General features: G+C 44.0%; 1 protein-coding gene across 1 annotated transcript in view; it reads left to right on the top strand.

The window, feature by feature from the left end:
• The window catches only part of NLGN4X (neuroligin 4 X-linked), a 306505-nt gene that overhangs the window by 125007 nt on the left and 154081 nt on the right, over positions 1–27417 (top strand). The window contains exons 2-3 of the mRNA XM_052663278.1: positions 20943–21002; positions 25159–25311. Of these exons, the coding sequence (XP_052519238.1) occupies positions 20943–21002; positions 25159–25311 (213 nt within the window). The remainder of the gene's footprint in view (positions 1–20942; positions 21003–25158; positions 25312–27417) is intronic.

Genomic DNA, 27417 nt, shown 5'->3' with positions numbered 1-27417 from the left:
TGCCATCCAACCATCTCATCCTCTGTCATCCCCTTCTCTTCCTGCCCTCAATCTTTCCCAGCATCAGGGTCTTTTCCATTGAGTCAGCTCTTCGCATCAGGTGGCCAAAGGATTGGAGCTTCAGCTTCAGCGTCAGTCCTTCCAGTGAATATTCAGGGTTGATTGCCTCTAGGACTGACTGCTTTGATCTCCTTACAGTCCAACGGACTGTCCTTCTCAATAGTTATTTAGGTATAATTTTCTTTTTCTTGATTACACCAGTGGTCTTAGGTTGTCATCATTTGCTTATTCTTCTGTGATGCGTAAGTTTATTTGGGGACCAAAACAAAACCACATTCCCCAGAGACTAACCCACCACGTCACAGCAGTACCCTTCACCCTTTGTTCCTACATACATGCGTTTGCTTGCTGGTTTTCACTCTGCCGACTGTGGCACGTTGATCTCCTGGAACAAATTACTCAGCTGCTTTCGGATTCCGTCGTCCCATCTGTACAGTGGGGGCAAAAATAGTTTCTGACAAGTTTTCAGGTGGTTACAAAGTAGATGGACCAGCGCCCTGCAGGTTCTAAGCCAACATGGTAATTCGGACAATCGTAGTGTTATAATGAAATAGCCATTGTCGTGATAGGAAGATGAGCTGGATGAGGGTCATACGAGTGATCAGGCTTGGTCCATCACTGGCTTGCATGTTTTATAGGCCCAGCTGCACGCTGTAAAGCCTGTCACGTAAATATCTGCTAGGTCACCAACTCATTCCGCATCTGTTAAGGAAGACATCCTCATTTGACCTCCTTCAGCTTCTGGACTTACAGTATATACAGATGTCAAATTGAAGGAACCAGAACTCCCTGGAGAAAGGGCTGACTCTAGAAATGCAGTAAAAACTGTACCAGACCATCCTGAAGTATCTGATAGTGTCAGGAAGCAAAGCAGTGCTTAAAAGTCAATGAAAAATAACCACAGTGATGGGGGTATGTTGAAGGGGTATAGGGCTTCCCTAGTAGCTCAGCCCATAAAGAATGTGGTTGTAATGCAGGAGGCCCCAGTTTGATTCCTTGGTTGGGAAGGTCCCCTGGAGAAGGGAAAGGCTACCCACTCCAGTATTCTTGGCCTTCCCTGGCAACTTAGATGGTAAAGATTCTGCCTGCAGTGCAGGAGACCTGGGTTGGGGATTTCACCTGGAGGAAGGCATGGCAACCCAATCCAGTATTCTTGCCTGGAGAATCCCCTGGATGGAGGAGCCTGGCGGGGCTACAGTCCTTGGGGTCGCAAAGAGTCAAACATGATTGAGTGAATAAACATGTCACAGAAACCAAATAAAGACTTCTTACTGGCCAAGGCTAGAAGAACTTGAGGAACAGCATTAAATACTGTTGTATCAGAATACATACTTACAACCTCATATGGTCGTAAATGAGGGGGGAAATAAAAAGGAAGTATGAGTTTTGTACTGCTGCTGGAACAAATGACTTACTGGCTTTTAACAACACATATCTAACTTACAGTTTTGGAGGTCAAAAGCACAAGCGGGTCTCACTGGGTAAAATCAAGGTGTACACAGGATTGAATCCTTTCGATGGATTGAAGGGAAAACTTCTTTCTTCAATTTTTTTTTTTTAGTAGATAGAAGCCACCTACATTCTTTGTCTCAAGGTGCCCTCAATCCGCAAAAAACAATACAGAATGCAAAACTCCCCCAGCATAGCATTTTCCAATCCGACTTCTCCTCTCTTTCTGCCTCCGTGTTTCATTATAAAGGACTCTTGTGAAGACACTGGGGCCCGACTGATGATCCGGGATAATTTCTTTATGTTAAGGTCAAGTGATTATCATCCTTAATTGCACCTGCAAACTGCAAACTTAAATCCTCTTGCCACGCATCGTATCATATTCTCAGATTCTGGGGAGCAGGGTGCGGATGTCTTGAGAAAAGTGTGACAAGATTCTCCCTGCCATGGGGAGAGGAAGCCAAGCTCCTGTACAGAAGTCGTGTCGATAATTTTTGAAGATTCCATCCCTTGGCGCGTTGGAGCATGCCTCTACTTGAGTTTGACCCTGCCTGCTGTTTTCCACCCAAGCAGTCTAAAATTCAAGGAGGAGAAACCCGACAATGGAGGAATCTGACAGCCGTGACCTTCGCCAGGGGATGGAGGTCCATTTTCACCTCGTAAGTCATGCTGAGAGCACACGCCCTTGATATGTGACAAGAAGGACATTTCACCCCCGAGCCTCCTTTCCAAAATCGTAATCCTCGTCTACTCGTGAAAAATACAAAAAAAAGAAAGGCCAATTGTGGGAAATTCTCCAAAAATGCCTGGTGAGAGCTCTTCAAAACTGTCAAGGTCAGAAGAAAGAGGGAAAATCTGAGAAGCTGTCATGGCCAAGAGGAGTCTAAGCAGACATATTGACTAAAATGGAATGCAAGATCCTGGGACTGGAAAAAAAAAAAAAAAAGATATATGGTAATAATGAAGGAAACCTAAATTGAGCATGGTCTTTACTTACTTGTAATATTTCACAATTGAATCATTTGTTATAACACATGGACCAGGAACAGTTCAGATGTTAATAATAGAGCAAGCAGGATGTGAGACAGAGAACACTATATACTGTCTTGACGTGTTTGGGGTTGTTTTTTACATTTGAAACTATCCTAAAATCTATGTTTATGAGTAAAAGGAACAACAAAAAAATGCAGATACCCAACCTTCCCTTCTAATTCCCAAGGATGCTTTGAACATCTCAATGGTTGATATCCACGCAGATGTTTTCAAAGAAGTGTCTTGCATTTAAAATCCAAGTGGGATTTTGCTTTTTTTCTCTTCTTCTTTAATGCTGTCAATCTTACGGGCATTGAGCAATCTAAAAAAGAAGTGGATATGATTAGCTTCACGCTAACCAGCAAGCACTGTCCGAAAATCTACATTTATGAACAAAAGGAGCAACAACAAAAATTGCGGATACCCAGCCTTCCCCTCTAATTCCCAAGGATGCTTTGCACATCCCAATGTTTGATAATCCATGCAGATGTTTTCAAAGTGTCTTGCATTTAAAACCCAAGTGGGAGTTTACTTTTTTTTTTTTTTCAATCTTGCTGTCAACCTAACTGGCATTGAGTGATCTAGAAAAGAAGTGGATATGATTAGCTTCATGCTAACTAGCAAGCATTGTGTTGGCACCTCTGGGTTCAGTCTTCCTCTCCCAAGTGGTTTTGGTTCCACAAGTCTGATTCTTTGCGACCCCATGGACTGGTAAAGCGTCTGCCTGCAATGTGGGAGACCTGAGTTCCATCCCTCCGTCGGGAAGATCCCCTGGAGAAGGGAATGACTAACCCACTCCAGTACTCTTGCCTGAAAAAATCCCATGGATGGAGGAGCCTGGTAGGCTACAGTCCACGGGGTCACAGAGAGTCGGACAGGACTGAGCAGCTTCACTTTCTCTCTTTACGTCATGACTATAGTCTGGTCATCATGTAGTTAACTTCCTCACCTAGTGGGGGTTTCAGTATCTATAAGGCAGCTCACAGGACAGGGCTCAGAATACTCTCGATACCTCTTCAGGAGGAGCTCAAGGTCCTTGACTTTGCTTAAAGTGAAAGTGAGTGAAAGTCGCTCAGTTGTGTCCGACTCTTTGCGACCCCATGGACTGTACCGTGCATGGAATTCTCCAGGCCAGAATACTGGAGTGGGCAGCCTTCCCCTCCTCCACGGGGGTCTTTCAAACCCAGGGACCAAACCCAGGTCTTCCTCATGGCACGTGGATTCTTTTCCAGCTGAGCCACCAGGGAAGCCCTGCCTTTGCTTAATGAGGGTATTATTATTATTTGATCTTTTCAGTGTTGTTTCTTCCTGCGTGTTCTCACTTCTCTGATTAAGCTTAGGCTTTGGCTAAAGCTTGTCACAAACAAAAGACAGGCAGGGGACAAACGGTTCTGCTCCGTTTCAGACGCACCTCCTCTCCTTGCAGAATGTCGGGCACGTAACGTGACAGTGGAAATCAGTCCTGAATATTCTTTGGAAGGACTGATGCTGAAGCCCCAATACTTTGGCCACATGATGCGAAGAGTCGACTCAGTGGAACCAGGAGGCTAGGAAAGATAGAAGGCAGGAGGAGAAGGGGACGATAAAGGAAGAGACGGTTCAATGTCGTCACCAACTCAGTGGACATGAATGTGAGCAAACTCCAGGAGATTGTGAAGGACACGGAAGCCTGGCTTGCTGCTACTCATGGGGGAGCGAGGTTCAGTTCCTGGGTCTGGAAGATCCCCTGCAGGAAGGCATGTCCACCTATTCCACTATTCTTGCCTGGAGAATCCCATGGACAGGGAAGCCTAGCGTGCTGTGGTCCACAGGGTTGCAAAGAGTCGGACACGCCTGAAGCGACTTAGCACACCGCACATAGTCACACGTGGGGGATAGTGCTACATACAAAACTGTTACTTTTCTTTAACATGAAAACAAAAAGTGGAGATGCCAACCGGTAAAGGAGGCGTGCACTCTTTAAGGAAAAGTATTACATTGCCTTTGGTTCACGAACATCACGCATGCTGGCTTCAACAAGATACGTTTCTGATCTAAAGTGATATCTTTCGTGGAGGTACATTTGGGGATGTTAGCAGGCATGTACACATGGCTGAGGCTGTGCGGATGTATCTGTGTATGTGTGAGCGTGAGTGAGAGAGAAAGTGTCTCATGCAGACAAGCAAATAGTTACAACAAATAGTTACAAAGGCTGTGCTGCTGTAACAGAGAAGGTGTACGTTTCAGCAGCTTGCAATAACAGAAGCTTCCTTCTCTTTCATGAAATCTGTGTCCATTTCAGGCTGATCAGCTACTTTCTACACCCTCTTCTTTCCAAGACCGAGGCTTGAAGGAGTAGTTCTCATCTGGGAGGTACTGGACTGGTGGTGTTTCAGGAAGCAGGACCCCTTTCAGGGCCCAAGAGTGGGCTCTTGTCTAACACTCGGAAATGAGCTGTCCGAGGAGACACAGGTGCTGAGAAACCAATAGACTGTAACGGGAAGGGGCCTCCTGGGCGGAGAGCCAGAAGGGTCAGGGAACCCAGGAGGACTGCCCTGCCTCTTGGTTCAGTCTTGGGTTTTATGGTGATGGGATTAGTTTCCTGATTTTCTCCTGCCCATCACTGACGTCAGGCTCCTTCCTGGTGGCTCACGCATTGCTCAGCCAAATTGTGATGCCAGAGAGAGGAATTCTCGATGGTGGAAGGACACATGGTGTCTCCTTCTGACCTTGGCTGAATTCTCCCTGTTGGTGATGGCTTGTTAGTTCTGTGTTCCTCATCAGGACCCCCTGTCGTGAAATAAAATTGTCGGCAAATCACGCAGATGGTCACTGTGGTGCCTGGCCAGGGTGGACAGTTTCGGTCAGCGTGCTTCCCCTGATGGTGGTGGAGGGTAAAACCACCGTGGAGATGGATCAGCTCCTAGAGTTTTAGTGTACTGGTGTCCTGCATCTCTTTCATTCTTTTTTTTTTTTTGGTGAGGAATCCTTGTAACACATGGGTTAGGTGTGATGGTTCGCCCAGGGGATGCTTGTGGGGGGTATTTTGAGTGAACGATAGAACCCATTTTGCAGACTGTGTTGAGGGAATATAATCAGTCACACTGAGAAAGGGTTGCTAGTCATTTCCCCTTGAGTTTATTTTCTCATCTCTCTTGTTACATCAGTATATCCTTTTGTTTCTAGCCGAGCAGAACCAGTGGCCAGTCAGCTAGGTTCTGCAGTGGATAAAGTGTCTGAAGTTCTTATCGTGAATAAAAATGGTCCCGTATTCCAAAGACTTGGGCTGTCTTATGGTTTTTTTTTTCTTTCTTCCTTCTTTCCTCTATCTCTTTCTCTCCTTGTAGCAAGACTTGAGGGATCTTAGTTCCCCAACCACATATTGAACCCAGCGTTTCGACAGTTAAAGCTCAGAGTCCTAATTGCTGAACTTCCAGGGAATTCCCATGACCTTGAAATTCTTTAAGAAAGAAAATAAACATAAAAGAATATATATAATAAATATAAGAATATATTTATTAATATATACAGGTCAATACATATTAATATATAGCACCTACATTAATTTATACATAATACATAAATATATACACATGTATCATTTTTACAGCCATTACCTGAGGTCACTTAATTGGCGGCTTCTCGCTTGACAAACTCAGGCGTTGGAGAGAGGGATGATTTTGTATAATCTAGACTTTATTTCATTTTGAAGACATTGTGCTGTGTGTCAGACAGACTCGGGAAGACAAAGACATCTTGACTGACTTGCCTGGTAAAGACGGAGAAGCCACTTTTCAAGGCAGATAGTCTAGTCTCTTATTTATCTGTCTCTTTTATCACAGGATAGCAGATTTACAATGTTGTGTTCATTTCAGGCGTGTAACACAACTGTATATACATACATATATATCTGTGTTTCCCTATTTATTCTTTTGCATCAACAGCAATATGCCAAGGGTTCTAGCTCCCCATAATTCTTGCCCTGAACACCAAAAAGCAAGGGCTTCCCTGATAGCTTAGTTGGGTAAAGAATCTGCCTGCAATGCAGGAGACCCTGGGTTGGGAAGATCCCCCTGGAGAAAGTAACCGCTACCTACTCCAGTATTCTGGCCTGGAAAATTCCATGGACTATAAAGGTCACAAAGAGTCATATAGGACTGTGCGACTTTCACTTTTCACACCAAAAAGCACATAGACATTTCACCCAGTCTTCAGTGGTGTGTATTCTGGCTATTTCCAGAAGCTTTTGTTCACAGTTAACACTAGGAAACAGAACTGAGAACCTTCCAGAATCTCCTGGCAAGAATAATGTGTTTGAGAACCCTCCAGAATCTCCTGGAAAGAATAATGTGTGTGTGTGTGTGTGTGTGTGTACACACACATCCATATATATATATATATATATATATATATAATTTTTTTAATACAGCATCTTAAGAAGTGTCTAAGGGCAAGCCAAAGCCGATGTAACTCTCAGCACGAGAACAGAGATGCATGGGCAACATCAAGCATGATTCAATACTGACGTAGCTTCAGGTATTAAATATGTTCTCACTCACTCTCAGGCTCATGGAGATGTTCAGTCAGTTTAGTTGCTCATTCGTGTCTGACCCCGTGGACTGCAGCACGCCAGGCCTCCTTGTCCATCACCAACTCCCACAGTTCACTCAAATTCAGGTCCGTCACGTCGGTGACGCCACCCAACTATCTCATCCTCTGTCGTCCCCTTCTCCTCCCGCCTTCAATCTTTCCCAGCATCAGGGTCTTTTCAGTTCTTTGCATCAGGTGGCCAAAGGATTCGAGTTTCAGCTTCAGCATCAGTCCTTCCAATGAACACCCAGGGCTGAGCTCCTTTAGGATGGATTGGTTGGATCTCCTTGCAGTCCAAGGGACTCTCAAGAGTCTTCTGCAACAGCACAGTTCAGAAGCACCAATTCTTCTGTGCTCAGCTTTCTTTATAGTCCAACTCTCATATCCATCCATGACTACTGGAAAAGCCTTAGGTTTTACCAGATGGACCTTTGTTTGCAGAGTAATGTCTCTGCTTTTTAACATGCTGTCTAGGTTAATCATAGATTTCCTTCCAAGGAGCAAGTGTTTTTTAATTTCATGGCTGCAGTCACCATCTGCAGTGATTTTTGAGCCCAAGAAAATAAAGTCTCTCACTGTTGTTAGGGGAGGTAATTAGGGGAGTTGTTAAGGGAGGTAATGTATTCTATCAGGGGAAAGTGCTAATAAACATATGTGACAGTGATCTAAATCTAATTGGATTTGTCTCTTATTCCTGTGGATAGAAGTGTTTCAGTAACAAAATTCATAAGAACAACAAAACAACTTGGGGAAGTCTGCAGTGCCCTGAGGTTTTAATAACCAGTGTTGACATATATCAGAGACCTATAAAGTTTTAGATTTATTTTGATTCCTACCAAAGTGTGAAATAAGTGCTTCCTAATTCCACCAAATGGCAACCCACTCTAGTGTTCTTGACTGGAGAATCCCAGGGACTAAGGAGCCTGGTGGGCTGCCATCTATGGGGTTGCACAGAGTCGGACACGACTGAAGCGACTTAGCAGCAGCAGCAGCAGCAGCAATTCCACCAAAACTAGAAAGCAAAGTTGTTACTCATATTTTTCTCTCATTCTGCCTTCCACAGCCAGTCAGAGGAAAAGAAAACATAGCCACCCCCCCCCCCCCAACCAAAAAAAAGGCAAGAACCTTTTATTTATTTCCATTATTGCACAGAGACATTTTAAACTGCCAGAACATTAGAAAGAGTTAGATCTGTTTTTATTGTGATCACAAACATATGCCTTTAATTTTCCTGCAGTGACAACTGGCAGAATTCTTTTTTTTTTCTTTATTAAACTAAAGTTTACTGCATTTACAGTCTCCTTACTTTCAAGTGCACAGCAAAGCAATTCGGTAAATATATATTGTCAACTTACTAATGAATAAGCAGTCCAACATGATGCTGAGAAACATTGAAGGCGGGAGGAGAAGGGGGTGACAGGGGGTGAGATGCTCGGATGGCATCACCGACTCGATGGACATGAGTTTGAGCAAGCTCCGGGAATTGGTGATGGACAGGGAAGCCTAGCGTGCTGCAATCGACGGGTCACAGAGTAGGACACCACGTCTTAGCGACTGAACAGCAAGCCACAGCCCAGAAGTTGAGAGTTTTGTTTTATTCGGTGGGCATTTTTAGGACTTCAAGCCCGGGAGATAGAATCTCAAGTAACCCTGAGGGAACTGTTTTGAGGGGGTGAGGGGCAGGGCGTGGGGATGGAGTCGAGTTATCCAGAAGTTTGCCACAAAGGGCAGGTAGTCTGAACATTTAAAAATTGTTTATTTTTTATTAATTGTATTTCATTTGACTGTGCTGGGTCTTTTTTGCTGCATTTGTGCTTTCTGCAGTTGCGGGAAGCATGACTTACTCTTCCTGGCAACGCACAGGCTTCTCATTGATTTGGCTTCTCTTGTGGGGCACAGTGTCCAGGGTGTCCAGGCTTCAGTACTTCTGGCTCATGGGCTCTGGAGCAAAGGCTCAGTAGTTGTGCCACATGGGGCTTAGTTGCTCCCAGGCACATGGGATCTTCCCAGGCCAGGGATCAAACCCATGTCAACTGCATTGGCAGGCAGATTCTTTACCGCTGCGCCCCCAGGGGAAGTCCTAAAACATTATTGTTAATGAAGGAAACACTGGGTATCTCAGGGTGAGGAATTTATGCTTTTCTATATAGGGGAAGAGTCAAGTCTGGGCTCACTGAAACCCCTCCTTCCATATGCATCTCAGTTATCTAAGAGGGAGCATCCTGAGATGGGATTGTTAGCATCCCTAGTTCCTTGTTCACCTTAAGGAGTGGCCACAGCTCTCCGTGGCGGCTCAAAGGCTGGCAGCCAAGTTAGAAAGGCTTGTTCTTCCTGGGTTCAGAAAGTCACATGTGGAGGGCCGGAATGTAGCAGAATCCGTGATGGCTGTGTCATCCTTTTTCATTAATACGGCAGGGAATGCTTAATTTCACGATATGAAAACATTTTTCAGGGAGGCACCTGCATTGGATGGACCCATATGTAAAAAGTTTCACGTCATCTTTGAAATTCACTGTGCCCACTGTAATGTTTACTTGGAGGTGAGAACATGTGTTATGGTTCATGTGTGGAGTGTGTCGAATGAAAAAAAAAAAAAAGTACGCAAAACTAAAAGTTGAGAATGATGTTTTATCTGGTGGCCTTTCTGAGGACTTAAGCTTGGGAGGCAGGCTCTAGGATGACTCTGAGGGAATGGTCCAAACACGGTCAGCGAAGAAAAATGCAGGATCTATGGGATATTTTGCAGCAAAGACCAGGTTGTCAGGATATCAAAACGTGACAGCTACTTAATGAAAACTGGAGACCTCAAATTAATGAATGTGATGTGTTTTGTTTCCTTTTTTCTGTGAATGGAGAGTTGCAAGAGTCTGTGCTCATGGAAATAAATTCTTTTGATACGCATGTCAGCTCTCTGGGGCCAGCATCCTCGTTTTCCCCATCCTGAATCCCCTCAGGGTACCCGTAGCTGCGGACTTGATTTCCTACAGCAGGCTTTGTTTATTGGTGAGGCAGGCATCCTTCCTGAGCCACCCTTGTCCCGGGGCAGGGGGATTTCCTCCTGTCCTCCCATCTCCCACAGTCTCAGTTGCCCCGGCCCCCCCTCTAAAACTGCCCCCTCAGAGCAGTCCACTTTCTTTGCTTCTAGAGAGTGAGTCCTCACCCTAGCGTAACTGAAAGCTCAGCCTCTCAGCACAGTTGAGCCAAATCATGTCTCAGAGGCAGAGTGCTGCACGCAGTAGAAAAGGCTAGCTTTATTGCTTTGCCGATAAAGAGAGACACTCTGGAATTTCTGCCTTGAAAAACTCCATGTCTCAGCTCCAGAGGACTTGATTAGGGTTTTTTTGTTGTTGTTGTTGTTTTTTTGTTTTTTTTTTTAATAGCAGTGGGGTCAGAGGTGTGGTCTCGGACAAGACTGGGATGTGAACAGAGCTTGCGGTCCCTTAATCTCATCTGTCTTGAGAATGCTTTGGACTGCAGATCAAATCAGTCAATCCGGAAGGAAATCAACCCTGAAGATTCGTTGCAAGGACTGACGCTGAAGCGGAAGCTCCAGTACTTTGGCCACCTGATGCAAGGAGCCGACTCACTGGAGAAGACCCTGATGCGGGGAAAGACCGAGGGCGGGAAGAGGAAGGGGGAGACAGAGGATGAGATGTGTGATAGCATCCAGTCAACGGATGTGAGTTCGAGCAAACTCCTGGAGATGGTGAAGGAGAGGGAAGCCAGGGCTGCCTCAGCCCGTGGGGTTGCAAAGACTTGGACGTGAGTTAGAGAATGAACAGCAGCAAGAGCTTTAGTCCCTTATTGATTAGAAGATGGTAGACTGGTCCCCTGTGGCCTAGTCACTACCTGATCAAGGACACATCTCTGAGAGCCAAGAAGGCATCCGTTTCCCCCATTTGTTGCTGCTCAGGAACAATCGCTCGGTCGTGTCTGACTCTTTGTGACCCCATGGATTGCAGCATGCCAGGCTTCCCTGTCCTTCGGCATCTCCCGGAGCTTGCTTAAACTCATGTCCATGTCCAGTCAAGGGATGCCATGCAACCATCTCATCCTCTGTTCCTTTCCCATAACCCAGTATATAATAACTTCCTCTGTATGGACAACAGTGCGTTTAGCCTAAGCACTACACTTTTTAAGGTACTTAAGACAACATGAATAGGTAATACTTAGAATTTGCCCTTGCAAGGGACAGAAAAAAAAAAAACATTTTGTTTAATACGCTGTATGACGTTTTGCTTTTTCTGAAGTGAGTCACAAAGAGAAAAATATATACATGGCATTTTCATGCATATATCTGGAATCTTAGATGATTTTAGTCACAAAGCAGAAACAGAGATACAGACACAGAGAAAAACAAAGACACCAAGGGAGGAAGGAGAATGGGGTTGAATTGGGAGATTGCATTTGATATATACGCCACTGATACTCTGTGTAAAACAGATAACTAATGAGAACCTACCAGATAGCACAGGGAACTCTGCTCACTGCTCTGTGATGCCCTAAATGGGAAAAAAATCCAAAAAAAAAGGGGAGATATATATATTTATCTGATTCACTTTGCTGTGCAGCAGAAATGAACACAATATTCTAAAGCAACTATACCACCATAAAAATTTTCTTCAAATAAATACCAAGCAAAAAATGTAGGATAAAATGAAAATAGTTTTATTCATAAAAAAATTAATGTGAGCTGATGAACGCATTTTTAATATGGTAGACCACATTAAGAGCCATCATTCAAAGGGTTTTTGCGGGTTCTGTCATTTTTGTTTTTATATCTTACATAGATAATGTGATTTCATAGCACCACTGGTGACTTTACAGGACGATTTGCATCATTGGTGATAACATATCATTATGTATATTTTAAAAAAAAAAAAAAAACAACACATGTAAATTTACTTTCCCGCATCCAAATTGTGATTGCAGCATCTACGGGCTTTCTATATTCTTGTACTTTCTCATTGACTCCGGTTGGTCCACCTGTTTCATAGCCTCTACAAAGAGTTTTTTATCACATTTATGACATAAAGTACCTCTGTGGTGGCTGTGATGGTAAGGAGTCTGCCTGCCATGCAGGAGACTTGGGTCTGGACTATCCCCTGGAGAAGGGAATGGCTATTACCCACTCCAGTATTCTTGCCTGGAGAATTCCATGGGCAGAGGAGCCTGGCGGGTTACGGTCTGTAGCTTCGTAAAGAATTGTACAGGATGGAGCAGCTACAAGTTTCACTGTTTAAAATAGTTTGGCTTGGAACGTGATGTAGATATTGTGGTAGAAGGGAACATCAGAAGAACTGGTGTAAAAAAAAAAAAAGGAATAAAAAAAGACCTCCTTCAGGACTGGGGACTGAGATAGTTCATTTTTAAAATCACATTGAAATTTTCATGAAAGAATGGCTACACATTTGTTTGAAGTTATTTAAATATTCCCTCTCATGTTTAGAGCCATCTCCCCACGAGGTTTGCTGCAGCTGCTCATTATTAGATGTAAAGGAATCAGATGCTGGCCTTCTGGGGACCGGGAAAAAACTCAGGGCCCATCTGGACCTTGAAACACCTTTTCAGTATGTATGGAGTAGGTGTCTTCAGGACTAAATTACAGCAAAGTCTTTTTTCCTGTATCCTCTAATCCCTGTATTGACATAGTTCATGAGTGTAACTAAATGAGATACTCAAAGAGAACTTGGTTGGTTTTTTTAGGCCTTTTAATTAGTTGTATCTGAGAGAACAAATATTGCGGCAGCTTACCAAAAAAGAACAAAAGGCTGGGAAGTTAAATAGACATAGAACATTACAGGTGACATCTAATTATGTTTCTGGGTCAGACTGCTATATCCAATTAATTTAAAATTGTGGTGTGGCAAGTAATTTCCATCAGAATCTCAGTGGGTGTTTCTTGCTTCCATTGACAAGCTCATTCGAACATTTCGTCTGTACGGAGAAGAAGCAAATTGTGTTGAAAAATCAGAGGAAGGTTGGAAGACTTGTCTTTCCCTATTTCCAAACATACTCTAAAGCTCAGACAGTAAGGTACTCACGTGTACAGAAGTATAAAAGGAGATATAATTAGAGTCCAGAAATAAGCCCTTGCATTCATAGGCAGTTGAGTCGTAAAAATGGTGTCACAACACTTCTTCACTGAGGAGAGTGTGTTTAATCAGTGGTGCTGAAACAATTGGATAAGAGATGCATTTCAAACCTCCCCACATACCATCTGCCAACATTCACCAAAGATAAACGAAAGGTGGACGTCACAGGAAAGCTTGAACCATCTAGGAAAAAAAGAAAAAATCTTCCGGGTTAGGCAAGGATTTCTTAGATATGATAGCAAAAGCAAAAGCAAAAAAAGAAAAAAAAAAAAAAAACAATAAGTTAGACTTTTCTTGAAATTTAAAACTTTTGCACTTTAACAGAAGCTGATGCAATTTTATTTTATTCTGGAAATTGGCACTGATGAATGGTGTTGGATTTGTGATCTCCAAAGAAGATTTCGGGACCTGGGACCAGGCTTGATGCCTCAAGAACTTTTGTGTAGCAGAGTTTTATTGAAGTATGAAAACAGACAGAGAAAGCTTCTGACAGAGACATCAGAAAGGGGAGGGAGAGTGATCTGCCTAGCTAGTCTCAGCAGGGGAGCTGTATACTTTTTCAGCTGGTTGTTCTAGTTAAGCAAAAGAATGTCTCAAGGTTGTAAAGGTCTTAGCAGACCCACTCTGGTAATTTACATTTGAAGATAACAAGATTAGCCAGAAGGTTTTCAGGAAGGAGGAGAAATTGTCTTCCAGCAGGGTACATTGTTGTTATATAACCCTTGCTGCTGCTGGTAAGTCGCTTCAGTCGTGTCTGACTCTGTGTGACACCATAGACAGCAGCCCACCAGGCTCCCCTGTCCCTGGGATTCTCCAGGCAAGAACACTGGAGTGGGTTGCCATTTCCTTCTCCAGTGCAGGAAACTGGAAAGTGAAAGTGAAGCCGCTCAGTCGTGTCTGACTCTTAGCGATCCCATGGACTGCAGCCCACCAGGCTCCTCCGTCTATGGGATTTTCTAGGCAAGAGCACTGGAGTGGGGTGCCATTGCCTTCTCCTATATAACCCTTAGTACAGAGTTTAAGCTGAGTTGTTTGTTCTTTACTTGTCAGTACTGGGCTTGCTAAGTCGCTTCAGTCGTGTCCGACTCTGTGTGACCCCAGAGACAGCAGTCCACCAGGCTCCCCCGTCCCTGGGATTTTCCAGGCAAGAACACTGGAGTGGGTTGCCATTTCTTTCTCCAGTGCATGAAAGTGAAAAGAAAGTGAAGTCGCTCAGTCGTGTCTGGCAGTACTGGGCTTAAAGGAAAAAATAAAAAAAAGTTTTTTGTGACTAAGACTAAGGAATGCAGAGAGGGGAGGAAAAAAAGACCAAGGCTTTTGTCCTTTCTTTCTCTGAGAATTCGAGACACCTGTCTGTTTTTTGAGAGCCCCAGACTCCTCTTTCCTGCTTGGAGACCCTGGACGTCTTATCAACCTGCCCAGGAATTGACTCTCCCGGCACCATGCCGTGCGTCTGTTCTGTCCAGTCTGTTAGTGGCCTTTCCTCCGAGGGGTTCCCTTAAGGATGCTCGCTGAGCTGGCTCTTTGGTCTTGCCACCACCTGCAGCCTTTCCTATCAGCTGTTGCGTGCCACTCGGGTCTCTGCACTGCGGCGTTCTGCTTCGCAGGGGCTTCTGTTTTCCGTCAACTTGGCACGTGTCATTCGTGACTGTGACTCTTGCGCGTTGGACAGGGAAGAGAGATGCCGGGTAGTCACTCAGATCTGCCTCTTATGGGGGCTTTGGCCCATCCCGTCGAGCCCTTGATGGGTGATTAGCATTGCCTTCAACCTCGGTTTCCAATGCCTTTCATCCTACATTTCAAATGAAACCTGAGGGCTTTCCCTGGGGTCTCGGTTGTAAAGAATCCACTTGTCGCTGCAGGACACGCAGCTTCGATTACCCCACACGCCTCTGAGCAGCAGAGGCCGTGTGACACCACCATTGCACCCACACCCAAAAGCCTGTGCTGTTCTACAAGAGAATCCCGCGCGCTTGAGTGTAGCACTTGCATGAAGCAACTAGAGAAAAGCCAGTGCCAAAACCAAGACCCGGATCAGCCCAAAGTAAAAATAAATATGTACTTAAGAAAAGACACCTTGGGAAAACCCAAAGAGAAGTGGTGGACCGGGAGGAAAGATTTGCACGTTATCTTTCCAGTAAAAGATCCGTCTCTACAAAATATAAAGGACTTTTTCAAGAATGATGAGCCAAGAAACCAGTTTTTAAAATGGCAAAATATTTGCATTGATCAACTGATAAAGAATCCGCCTGCAATGTGGGAGACCTGGGTTCTATCCCTGGCTTAGGAAGATCCCCTGAAGAAGGGATAGGCAACCCACTCCGGTATTCTGGCCTGGAGAGTCCCATGGACTTTATAGTCCGTGGGGTCGCAAAGAGTCGGACATGACTCAGTGACTTACACTTTAATTGTGCTCTTTCATTCACTGAAAAAGATTGTACAGGAGAAGATACTTGACAAGATTAAGTCATTATCTAAATGCAGATTAAGACCACAGTGAGGTACCGCCTCACCCCCACTGCTGCTGCTAAGTCGCTTCAGTCGTGTCCGACTCCGTGCGACCCCATAGATGGGAGCCCAGCAGGCTCCCCCGTCCCTGGGATTCTCCAGGCTAGAACACTGGAGTGGGTTGCCGTTGCCTTCTCCAATGCATGAAAGTGAAAACTGAAGGTGAAGTCGCTCAGTTGTGTCCGACTCTTAGCCCCACTAGGATGCTTACAATCGAACAGATAGTAGCAGGTCTTGGTTAAGAGGTGGAGGAATTGGAACCGACATACACTGCTGATGGGAATATACCGTGATTCGGCTGATTTGGGAAACGGTATAGTTTTTAGATTATTAAACATTTGAATGAGTCCTGAGAAGTAGCAGTTCCACTCCTCCATATCCACTTAAGAAAAATTCAAATATGCATCCATAAAAATATTGCATGTAAATGGTTCATGGGCATCCCTTGTAGCTTGGGGCCGGGGGAAACGCCTCAACTGCAGGTGACCACCTGGTAATCGAAGAGGTGCAGCTTTGATCCCTGCACTGAGAGGATCCTCTATAGCAGGAAACGGCAGCCCAATCTGGTATTCTTTCCTGGGGAATCCCATGGACAGAGGAGCCTGGTGGGCTACAGTCCATGGTATTGCAAAGTGTTGGACATGACTTGGCGACTAAACCTGCAACTGTTCATAGCAAGAGAGACGGGAATACATATTCTGTGAATATGATTATAGGAGATGCCCCCAAATGGCAAGTGACCACTAACAGACTGGACACTATGCCATTAGTTGACCAAGAGAGATTAATGTGAGAAATTTTGAATACCTGCAGTGGACACAAGCAGTCATTTTACGGTGATGGAAATATTCTCAAACCAGGTTACGCAGTGAGTAATATGCCACACGGTTCAGTAGCTCAGTGGTATCCGATTTGTTGTGATATTTGTTGGAGTGTAGCCCGCTGGGCTTCTCTGTCTGTGAGATTTCCCAGGCAATAATCCTGGAGTTCGTTGCCATTTCCTCCTGAGAAAGATCTTCCCGACCCAGGGATCGAACCCACGCCTCCTACTTTGGCAGGTGGATTCTTTACCACTAGCGCCACCTGGGAAGCCAAGTTTATCTTGCTGGATGAACAGCTCCATACCTTTGTACACACACACGCACAGAGACACAAATCCTTCAACTTTACACCTTGGTGAGTGGATTTTATGATTGAAAATTATACCTCTCTGGAGCTCTTACAAATCATACTTGGGTGATCAAAGGAATTTGCTGAAGCCTTGAAGACGCTGCCTTTGTATTGCCACTTAATCAGTGATATAACTAGGCTGTGTGACTTCTGCCGCTGCTGCTGCTGCTGCTGCTGAGTCGCTTCAGTCGTGTCCAACTCTGTGCGACCCCATAGACGGCAGCCCACCAGGCTCCCCCGCCCCTGGGATTCTCCAGGCGACAACACTGGAATGGGTTGCCATTTCCTTCTCCAATGCTTGAAAGCGAAAAGTGAAAGCGAAGTCGCTCAGTCGTGCCCGACTCTTAGCAACCCCATGGACTGCAGCCTACCAGGCTCCTCCGTCCATGGGATTTTCCAGGCAAGAGTACTGGAGTTGGTCTAAAACATTGCATATCTTCAAAGCATTTTCCTGTACCCTTGTGGAGGGGGTCGGGATAGTTTCCTTCGATACTGCCTCCCATCCTTCCCCAGGGAAGAAGTCCAGATTCCTGCAATTTCATGCCCTGATGGTGAGCCTGAAGACATTGAGAACTGGAGCTTGAGACAGAACTCTGGCATTTAACTCAGCCCAGACCTTGCAGAGTGGCCTCTGTTTGGGTTTCAGCCAGGCCAGCGGTCGTGTTCCTGAGATTTCAGCTGGGGCTGGGAAGACAAAGAAGAAGAAAATCCAGAAGAAGGCAGGGCTATAAGGGCAGACTCATGCAAAAGGCAGAGTGCAGGTGTGGGGTCCAAGCTCATTGCCTACCGAGCTGGAAAGGGCTGTGGTCAAGAGAGATAGTCAGACTTCATGAGAAACATATTTTCTGGGAAGGAACTGACATCATCAGATAACACTTTCAGTCCCTTAGTCCATTCCACATCTCTTGAAAGTCAAAGTTGCTCAGTCCTGTCTGACTCTTTGCAACCCCATGGCCTATACAGTCTGTGGAATTCTCCAGGCCAGAATACTGGAGGGAGTGGCCTTTTCCTTCTCCAGGGGATCTTCCCAACCCAGGGATCGAACCCAGGTCTCCCACATTGCAGGCGGATTCTTTACCCCATGAGCCACCAGGGAAACCCACACCTTTATTTTTCTAGCCTCTTGTCTTTTTCGATGAAAGAGGTGATCTGTTCTTTTTAAAAACTTAGAAAATCTTCAAAAAACTTAAATTTTGATCAGAAATGCAGAGGAATTTATTTCTAGCCTCCACATAGACTATGTGTGTTAAGAAAGGCATTTCTTAGACTTGTCTGGTGGTTCGGTCATTAGGACTCTGTTCTTCCACTGCAGGGGACACAGCTTCCATCTCAGGTTCAGGAACTAAGATTCTGGAAGGTGCATGGTGCAGTCAAGAAAGCAAGGTACTTCTTACACTCTTCTTAACAATATGTAGCCATAAGTTCAGCCCATGAGATAGCTGTGAAATAAGTGTTATACTGATAAACTATGAACAGAGGACAATGAAGCTTATTCGAAGAAGGTTGATTCTTTAAGATCTTTCATGGCAGTGGAATTCTTGGACATGAATTGACTTCCATGTTAAGCTGATGGCTATAATAGGTTGACTCATCAGGGTCATCAGTTCAGTCCCTCAGTCGTGTCCCAACTTTCAGTTCAGTTCAGTTCAGTCGCTCAGTCGTGTCTGACTCTTTGCTACCCCATGAATCGCAGCATGCCAGGCCTCCCTGTCCATCACCAACTCCCAAAGTTCACTCAGACTCAGGTCCATCGAGTCAGTGATGCCATCCAGCCATCTCATCCTCTGTCGTCCCCTTCTCCTCCTGCCCCCAATCCCTCCCAGCATCAGAGTCTTTTCCAATGAGTCAGCTCTTCTCATGAGGTGGCCAGAGTACTGGAGTTTCAGCTTCAGCATCACTCCCTCCAAAGAAATCCCATGGCTGATCTCCTTTAGGATGGACTGGTTGGATCTTCCTGCAGTCCGAGGGACTCTCCAGAGTCTTCTCCAACACCGCAGTTCAAAAGCATCCATTCTTGGGTGCTCAGCTTTCTTTATAGTCCAGCTCTCACATCCATACATGACCCCTGGAAAAGTGTCATGGTGGTTCCTTAAAGACTGGGTATGAACCTGCTACCGTAAGGAGAAAAGACTGTCTCTTAGAATAACCACAGCCAACCTTTCAGGCACCAGGGACCAGTTTCATGGGAGGCAGTTTTTCTAGGGACTGAAGTGGAGGAGATGGCTTTGGGTTGATTCAAACACACTGCATTTATTGTAGACTTGATTATTATTGCATGAACTGTACCTTAGATCATCAAGCATTAGATCTTGGAGGCTGGGGTCCCTCTCCTAGAACACCTCATTCCACCTTCAAGCAGTTAAGGTGAAAACCTGCTGATAAGCTTGAGTTTCAAGGGGGCCACTGCTTTCCCAAGCTCTCCTCAGAGACTTTATGTTGGTAGCTTGACATTGTCTACAGCGGGGAGTATTTAAATCTCAAAAAGTCTACCAGCAGAAGGAATCAGGTTCTCACCTTCCCCTCCCAGTTCTGCTTGTTTAATCCAAGTGATATTTCCAATACTCAACCCTTGTTGAGGGACAAAAGCAGCAATTTCAGATCTTGGTTTTGAAACATGATGTTGTCCCCCTCCGTTTGGAACAACTGTAGTTGTCTTTTCAGATACAAGTCTTGTGGGTGACAGGGACGAGGTTCATCCAGGCAGGAACGTAAAGGGAAAGTGTTAGTGCCCCTGTTGTGCCCAACTCTTGGCGACCCCGTGGGCTGTAGCCCACCAGCCTCCTCTGTCCGTGGGGATTCTCCAGGCAGAGACAGTGGAGTGGGTTGCTATTCCCTTCTCCAGGGGATCTTCCCGACCCAGGGATCAAACCCTGGTCTCCCACATTGTGGGCAGATTCTTGACCCTCTGAGCCCCCAGGCAAGCCAGGAAGGAAGGTAAAGACCATTTTTTCACTATTTGCCACCACTCAGGTTTTCCAGAACTAGTGCATACGTCCTAGTGGGTCAGGTCTGTCTGTAAAAAGAAGACAGTTGAGCAAATGGAGTAACTGAGTTGTATTTAATGTTTTAGCTTCTTGTATCTTTAAGATAAAGAAACCAGAATGGCACACTGCATACAGACAGCCTTGTTTTGGGTTTTTGTTTTTGTCTGTTTTTGAGGGTTTTTTGGTGGCATTAAGGGAACCTCTCTGTTCATTTTGCTGACAAAGAAATTTCAAGGTGCTTTATATTTCATGTCATCCAGGTAGGTGACTTTGTTTATTTATTCTTTTTTGTAAACAAATAACAATAATCTTCAAGCGATATTTAGTAAGTCTTTGAAACAGAAAACCATGATTTATAGTGTTTTATCTTGATTTCAGAAACGCTTGTTGAAAGTGGTAGCTTACAGTAGACCGAAGGAATCAATTATGTGACGTGTTCTCTAGCTAATAGTGACAAGTGAGCATTCATGATTTAAATAAATTACACTGACTATCTGATGTTTATCAGGAATGGTACGCTTTTAAGTTCTTAAGCATGAAACGAATGTCAATTTTAAGATATTTTGATTCACCTTTCGTGTTTATTGTTTAATGTGTTTCTTCTTACTGTATAGAATTTCCTAAGCAAAGTGTATGAGTGACATTTCAAAAATGTATCTAGATTATTAGTTGTTAAAATTAGAGGAATATTTCATATGCATTTCTTTTTAAAATTTGGGAAACCCTTTAAAAAATAATTTGATTTTCTTTTTTTTTTTTTTTTACAACTCACATTACTTTTTTTTTTTTTTTGCAGTAGTATCATTTTAACCCTCAAACTGCATTTTCACTGGGTATCTAATTTTTTTTTTGCAAGTAACATTTTGAATTTGTTCTTCTTGACATATTTATGTTTATATGCATTTTGCATCTCCCTATTTCATGATTTTGAAATCAAATGTAACAGATTTCAGCTTTTTGTATGACTTTTTTTTTTCTTTGACTGCGTAGTATCTCTCTTCTGAATTTTTTTGCAAACCTGTTGTTTTTGAATTCTCTTTTTTTCCCTTTATTTTCCTTCTCAATATGACCCCAGGAGCCAACTCAAAGAAAAACGCTGATGATATAACCAGTAATGACCGTGGTGAAGATGAAGGTATTTTTTGTTTTTTACAAAGCTCGATCTTGATGCATGATTTTATATCTTTTTTTTTTTTCCATTTCAACCCGTTTTTCCTCCCCTTATCTGAAGAGAGTACACTTTTATGTGCTTCTTTATTTTCTTCTTGTTTGGGGACTACTGTCATTTGTAACCACAATGACTATGTAACCCCCCCTGGCAGAATGTATATACATGTTTCTCAATATGAAGTGAGTAAGAAAATGCCATTTCCAGGGAAACTCACCATTTTCTTTTTTCTAAGCTTTTTTTTTTTTTTTTTTGCTTGATCACAAGAAGAGAAAGTGAAATTTTAAAGCATGCATGTATGCCTTCTTTTCTTTCTTCCAAATGTTCTTTTGTAATTTCATGTTGTATTTTGGAGCTTCGGTCTTGTTGGTTTCTTCTGTGGACACCAAGACAGCTCAGTACAACTTTTTTTTAGGCCGGGGGGGGGGGGGGCGGGGGGGGGGGGCGGGGCGGGGGTGGCTGGCATTTCCGTCTTTGTTTGTTTTTACGATTGTTTCCCCCGAATGTACTGATTCCAAAATAGGGTTTTCAAAGCATCTTCTCTGGCTCGCAGTAAAACACATGAGAAAGTGTCTTGAAGAGAATTTGTTATTTCTCTCTGAAACACATTTTGGAAGCTTTAAAGGAAAAAAATTTAAAAGTAGGGGATATAAGCAAAGAATTGAAAAAGGCTGAAAAGCTAGATCTTTTCATCTCTGTTTTCACACCACGCCTGCTCTCAGAACTTTTTTTTTCCCCCCTCCTAAAAATGTTTAGTTGCTATGGAGAGTTTCTTTTCGAAGGCTCTCAAATTGTTGGACAGATTACCCCCTAGAAGTAGAGTGATTTTTTTTTTTTTTTAAGATGGAAGATAACGCAGCAAGTAACCCATCATTAGCAAGTGGTATCTTCTTCCTTCAGTGGAACAAATGGTTTAGAAGAAAAGAAACAGCTTAAAATCAGCCTTTGCAGGCTTGGGCAGCTTGGGTCTGCCTCTGTGTACTTAGTCGTTCAGTTGTGTCCAACTCTTTGCGACCCCGTGGACTGTAGCCCACCAGACTCCTCTGCCCATGGGATTTCCCAGGCAAGAATACTGGAGTGGGCTCCCATTTCCTTCTCCAGGGGACCTTCCCGACCCAGGGATGCAACCTCGTATATTCCATTGGCAGGCGGATTCTTTACCCCCTGACCTGTCAGGAAAGCCCAGGGCATGGATTTCTGACTATTTAAGTTAAAGGGACGAGCGCCCTCGATGGACCTGTGGTTCTCTAGCTGAAAGACGATTTAAAGTGGACCTGAGACACATCCTTGCTGGGAAGCAAAAGTTCCCTCCAAAAAAGTTTGCCTTTTTATCACTTGCTTGGCTTTTCCCATCCTCTTAGGTTTGTCTCATAAATCAGCAGGTCTCTGAGAAAAGCTCTGCCATAGCTGTCTTCTCACCCGCTGTTCTCACAATATGACTATTATTTAGTATTTTGTAGACCCCCATTCAGAGTGTCCTTCTTGCTTTCGGTATTCACCTTAGAGGTTTCTTCTGATGCCTTTGGAACACAACAGCTGCCCTGAGTCTCAGCTACCCTGTCCTTGTCAGGCCCCCAGACCACTTGTAATTTCATCCGTATCCTTATATAACCAACTACAGGTGTCATTTGCATCTTGTACCCTTCTATCCTCTTAGCATCTTATTCCTTTTTTTATCACTGGCATCTGTTTTCACAATCCCGCCAGCTACCTGTTATATTAAAATGCTTTCTCCTTTTACTTAAATACCATAGAAACTGTTATTTTGTTCTTTTTCCCCTAACGTTGAATGAATATGACATCTGATTATTTCTTCCCCGAGCTCACAAGAACCTTCTTCTGTGTGTCTTAGAAGGTAATAGCTGTTAACCTAATGCTTTTTTTTTTTTTTCACCCGAGGGAACCCCTTTAAACAGTCCCAAAAATGTCAACATTTTTGTTTCCGGTAATGCAACCAAGAAGGGTAACATTAAATAAGAACTCAAACAGCAAATCAGTGTCCAGAGACACTAGTGGCTGGTGTAAGACACCACACTTTATACGGATGATGATTGATGAAAGAGTTCCAAGTAGCATATGATGACTGAGGGCCTCCCAGGGGGCTACGCAGTGAAGAATATTCCTGCCAGTGCAGGAGATGGAGGTTCAGTTCCTGAGTCGGGAAGGTCCCCTGGAGAAGGGCATGACACCCCACTCCAGTATCCTTGCCTGGAGAAGCCCATGGACGAAACAGCCTGGCGGGCTGCAGTCCATGGGGTCGCAAAGAGTCAGACACGACTGACCACTGTTAAGTGAAAGATTCAAAAAGGAGTTTTTACTTCTTGCTCAAATTTTACATGAGAAGATAGTGTTCTTCTGCTGTGGGTTAAGTATCTACAGACAGATGCGGCTTGACACTTTTTCCTGTACTTGACTGTGACCACGGGGTTCTTGGGCCTCCTGGAGGGTGTCTGGTAGCAACCAGGAGCCTGTTTTCAGATGGTGCTCATAATTCATTTTATAAGCAGCCTCCATCCACATGTTGGTTGATTTCCTTAAAATTCATTCCTGATCATTCAAACATGTCTCCATAAATTAGGGGAAAAAAAAGTTTTTAAGGAAAAAAAATGTAAATACATTTACATGGATACATTTGCTTTTTTCTTGATAATACATATCCATCATTCGCTCAGTCATGTCCGACTCACTGCGACCCCATGGACGGTAGCCCTCCAGGCACCTCCATCCATGGGGTTCTCCAGGCAAGAATACTGGAGTGGGTTGCTATTTGATAACGTGCAGGTATTTAAATGACACATGTGTGTATGTATATACATACAGAAGTTCCCAGAAATAATTATAATTGGGGTCAGGATTCTTAAAAGACTACATTTAAGCTCAAGGGATGATGAACACCAAAGAAGTTATTTGATCACAACTTTTGAGAAAGCAGTCATATGCTGGGCAAATTTCTCTTGTCACAGACCATTGCAAAGTAGGATTTTCACATCAGTGTCCAAGTAATGATGACTAAGGATACTCTGGTTTCAGATCACAGTGGGAGTTTTTATTCCATGTGGAATTGAGCAGGATTGCAACCATTTCATCTTGAGGTTGCAATCTTGCACCATCTTTATTTCAGTTTACATCTCTTCCACTTTTTTTTTTTTTTTTGGTCACTTCAGTTGTTATATCGTTGCAAACAGTCATTTAGAGAAAAGACACTTGCTTGGGTACCTTTGTTTTTCCATGTTTCTGTTCTGTTGATCTTTTTTTTAACTATTTTTTCTTTCTGTCATAATGCATCGAGAGCTTGTGGTTTCACTACCAGTCTTACTTCTGATTCTTACGTCGAAAGTGAATCTTGAAGCTCATGTTTGACTGAAGAAGGCAGTTACAGTAAAAAAGTGATAATTTTGAAGTTGAGTTTGCACTAACTTAGATAGTTAAAATATATGCTTTAATAGATACTACGTACCGACTCTTTGTGATTCCATGGACTGGAGCCCACCAGGCTCCTGTGTCCATGTGGTTTTCCAGGCAGGAATCCTGGAGTGGGTTGCTGTGCCCTTCTCTCCAGGGGATCTTGACATCCCAGGGATCAAACCCAGGTCTCCTGCATTGCAGACAAATTCTGTACCAGTAATAGACGCCATGGGCTTGTTCTGGGCATGTCCCCTTCTAGGGTTTGATTACTATGTGGGGAAGAAGTGATTCATTCATCTCAGGGGTGAAATTTGTAGTGTCATAGGTACATATGGAAGCATACCCATGCATGCAAATTCATTCCAATGTCTGCGTCATTTCTATGAGTAGAAAATGTAGCAACATCGACCATTATCCTTAAGCCATCTTAACTGTCTTCATTCAGTCGCTCAGCCCTGTCGTACTCTTTGCGACGCCATGGCCTGCAGCGCGCCAGGCTTCCCTGTCCTTCCGCACCTCCCAGAGTTTGCTCAGACTCATGGCCATCGAGTCTATGATGCCATCTGACCATCTTAACCGAGGTATTCCTAATTCAAGAAAGGGCCACGCGAGGGATTCCCATTTCAACTAGGGAAAGTCACTCACGTCTTTTGATTTACTCTCAGTTAATCAGTGTGATTTTTTTTTTTTTTTCCCTTCACTTGGCTCTTTCTTGCAGACATCCATGATCAGAACAGCAAGAAGCCGGTGATGGTGTACATCCACGGTGGGTCCTACATGGAGGGGACGGGCAACATGATTGACGGGAGCATCCTGGCCAGCTACGGCAACGTCATCGTCATCACCATTAACTATCGGCTGGGGATCCTAGGTGAGTGAGTGCCGGCTGACAACCAGCAGGTGCTGCTTCTTGTTCTGTGGGGGTTCCTTGCTTCCACGAATGTTACTGCATTTCTTGGGAATTTCTGCTACAAACCTTACTGAATGCTCCAAGAGGCATTTCCTCCGTAACTTTGACTAATGCTCCAAGAGGCATCTGTTCCGTGACTTTCACGGCACACCGTTGGTCGGTCCGTCCGTTTTCTTTTTTATCACGCTGTGAGATGCATCTGCTCCGTAACTTTCACGTTTCTTTTTTTGTTTGTTTCTGTGACTTTTCATATTTTCATCCCTTGGAGGCTCCTAAAGCATCAGCACACAGGAGTCCGTGAGAAATTTTTGCTTCTTGTTCTGTCGGCTCTGTTGCTTCCACTCATGTTCCTCCGACACCTAGGAATTTTCTGCTCCAAACGTCACTTCATGCTTCTTGCTACATTCCTTCCCTGACTTTCAGGTAGCACCATCCATTTCCTTTTTTGTTTAATTTTCACATTTGACTCCAGTGGTTTCTTTCCCTTGAACCCTCCTCACACAGATTCAGCCTCTTGGGTCATCGAATGAACTTGGGATGTTAGGGAAAGCGCTTTTCTTTCCCTGGGCTTGGCTGACATAAACCTGTTGCATGAACACAGTTGGGTGCTGTCTGATAAAGCGTTTGGGAACAGGTGAGAACTCGATAGAGTGGACAGTGGGCCATGCATATGAGCTTTTGTGGCTTTGTGGCTGTGTTGATCATGAGTTGGAAACTCTCTTCCTTACTTACTCTCTAGGACATTGCGTATCTAATGGATCTTGAAGAGGAGAGGCGGCAGGTGGTCACATGACTTGCATTCTCGTGCGATGAAACACTCTTATTTGAATTTTGTAACTTGGTGATATTTCATTTTGTGTAAATTTTACGATTGACGGTGAGCCGACCTTGTCTAAGAGCATCGGAATTCAAGAGCAGCAGTCTCTTGCTATGGTATTACATTCATTTTCACCAACAGTGTGGTTGCGAAAAAAAAAATAGCATTTTGATGGAAATATTTTGAGGCTTATCTGCTGTGGTTTTTCCTGCTCTTGGTCAGTTCATGAAGACTATCCATGGTCTATATAACCGCATTTATTTTCAGGGAAAAAATGCACTGAGGGGACTTCCCTGGTGGTCTAGTGGTTGAGACTCTGAGCTTTCACTGCAGCGGGGCCGGGGGGGGGCGGGGTACATGTTCAATCCCTGGTCAGGGAACTAAGATTCTGCAAGCCTAGTAGCAAGGCAGAGGGAAAAAAATGCATTGAGATGGTGCAGAAAATTGAATTTGTAACAGTATGGCTCTGAGAATGAGATCAGTGTGTCATAGGATGTTTATGGGTTAGAAAAAAAAAAATCTGGACTCACGGAGTTGTGTCAAACAAGAAAACATCGAAAATGTTTTCTCCAGACATACAAGTATCACCAAGAATATTTTATTTTCAACTTGATGTTTGAGTTTTATTGTGAGCATTTCGTTTCATTCACCAGTAAAACATTCACGGATAGAAGACCCCAGGGAAGCGGGACAGTTGTTGAAGTGACTTTCTAATTGAAAAATGCAAGATGTGTGCACACTTGTACCTTTGGGAACAACCATGGAGTACTTGAAATTTCAGGTTTTCAAAATGGAAACAGTGATGGACATTATTTATTTATCTTTTTGTCTTGAACTCCAAAATCACTGCCGATGGGGACTGCTGTCATGAAATGAAATGACACACGCTCCTTGGAAGAAAAGCTGTGACCAACCTAGTCAGCATATTAAAAAGCAGAGACATTGCTTTGCTGACAAAAGTCCTTGTAGTCAAAGCTATTTAGATTTTTCCAATAGTCAGGTATGGATGTGAGAGTTGGACCATAAAGAAGGCTGGGCACCAAAGAGGATTGATGCTTTTGAATATGGTGCTGGAGAAGACTCTCGAGAGTCCGTTGGACTGCAGGGAGATCCAACCAGTGCATCGTAAAGGAGATCAGTCCTGAATATTCATTGGAAGGCCTGATGCTGAAGCTGAAACTCCAATCCTTTGGCCAGCTGATGCAAAAAGCTGACTCACTGGCAAAGACTTAGGGCGGGAGGAGAAGTGG

This window comes from Budorcas taxicolor, chromosome X, assembly GCF_023091745.1.
Source record: "Budorcas taxicolor isolate Tak-1 chromosome X, Takin1.1, whole genome shotgun sequence".
NCBI lineage: Eukaryota > Metazoa > Chordata > Mammalia > Artiodactyla > Bovidae > Budorcas > Budorcas taxicolor.
Note: the sequence above shows the minus strand (reverse complement) of the source record. Positions and strands in the feature narration are given on the sequence as shown.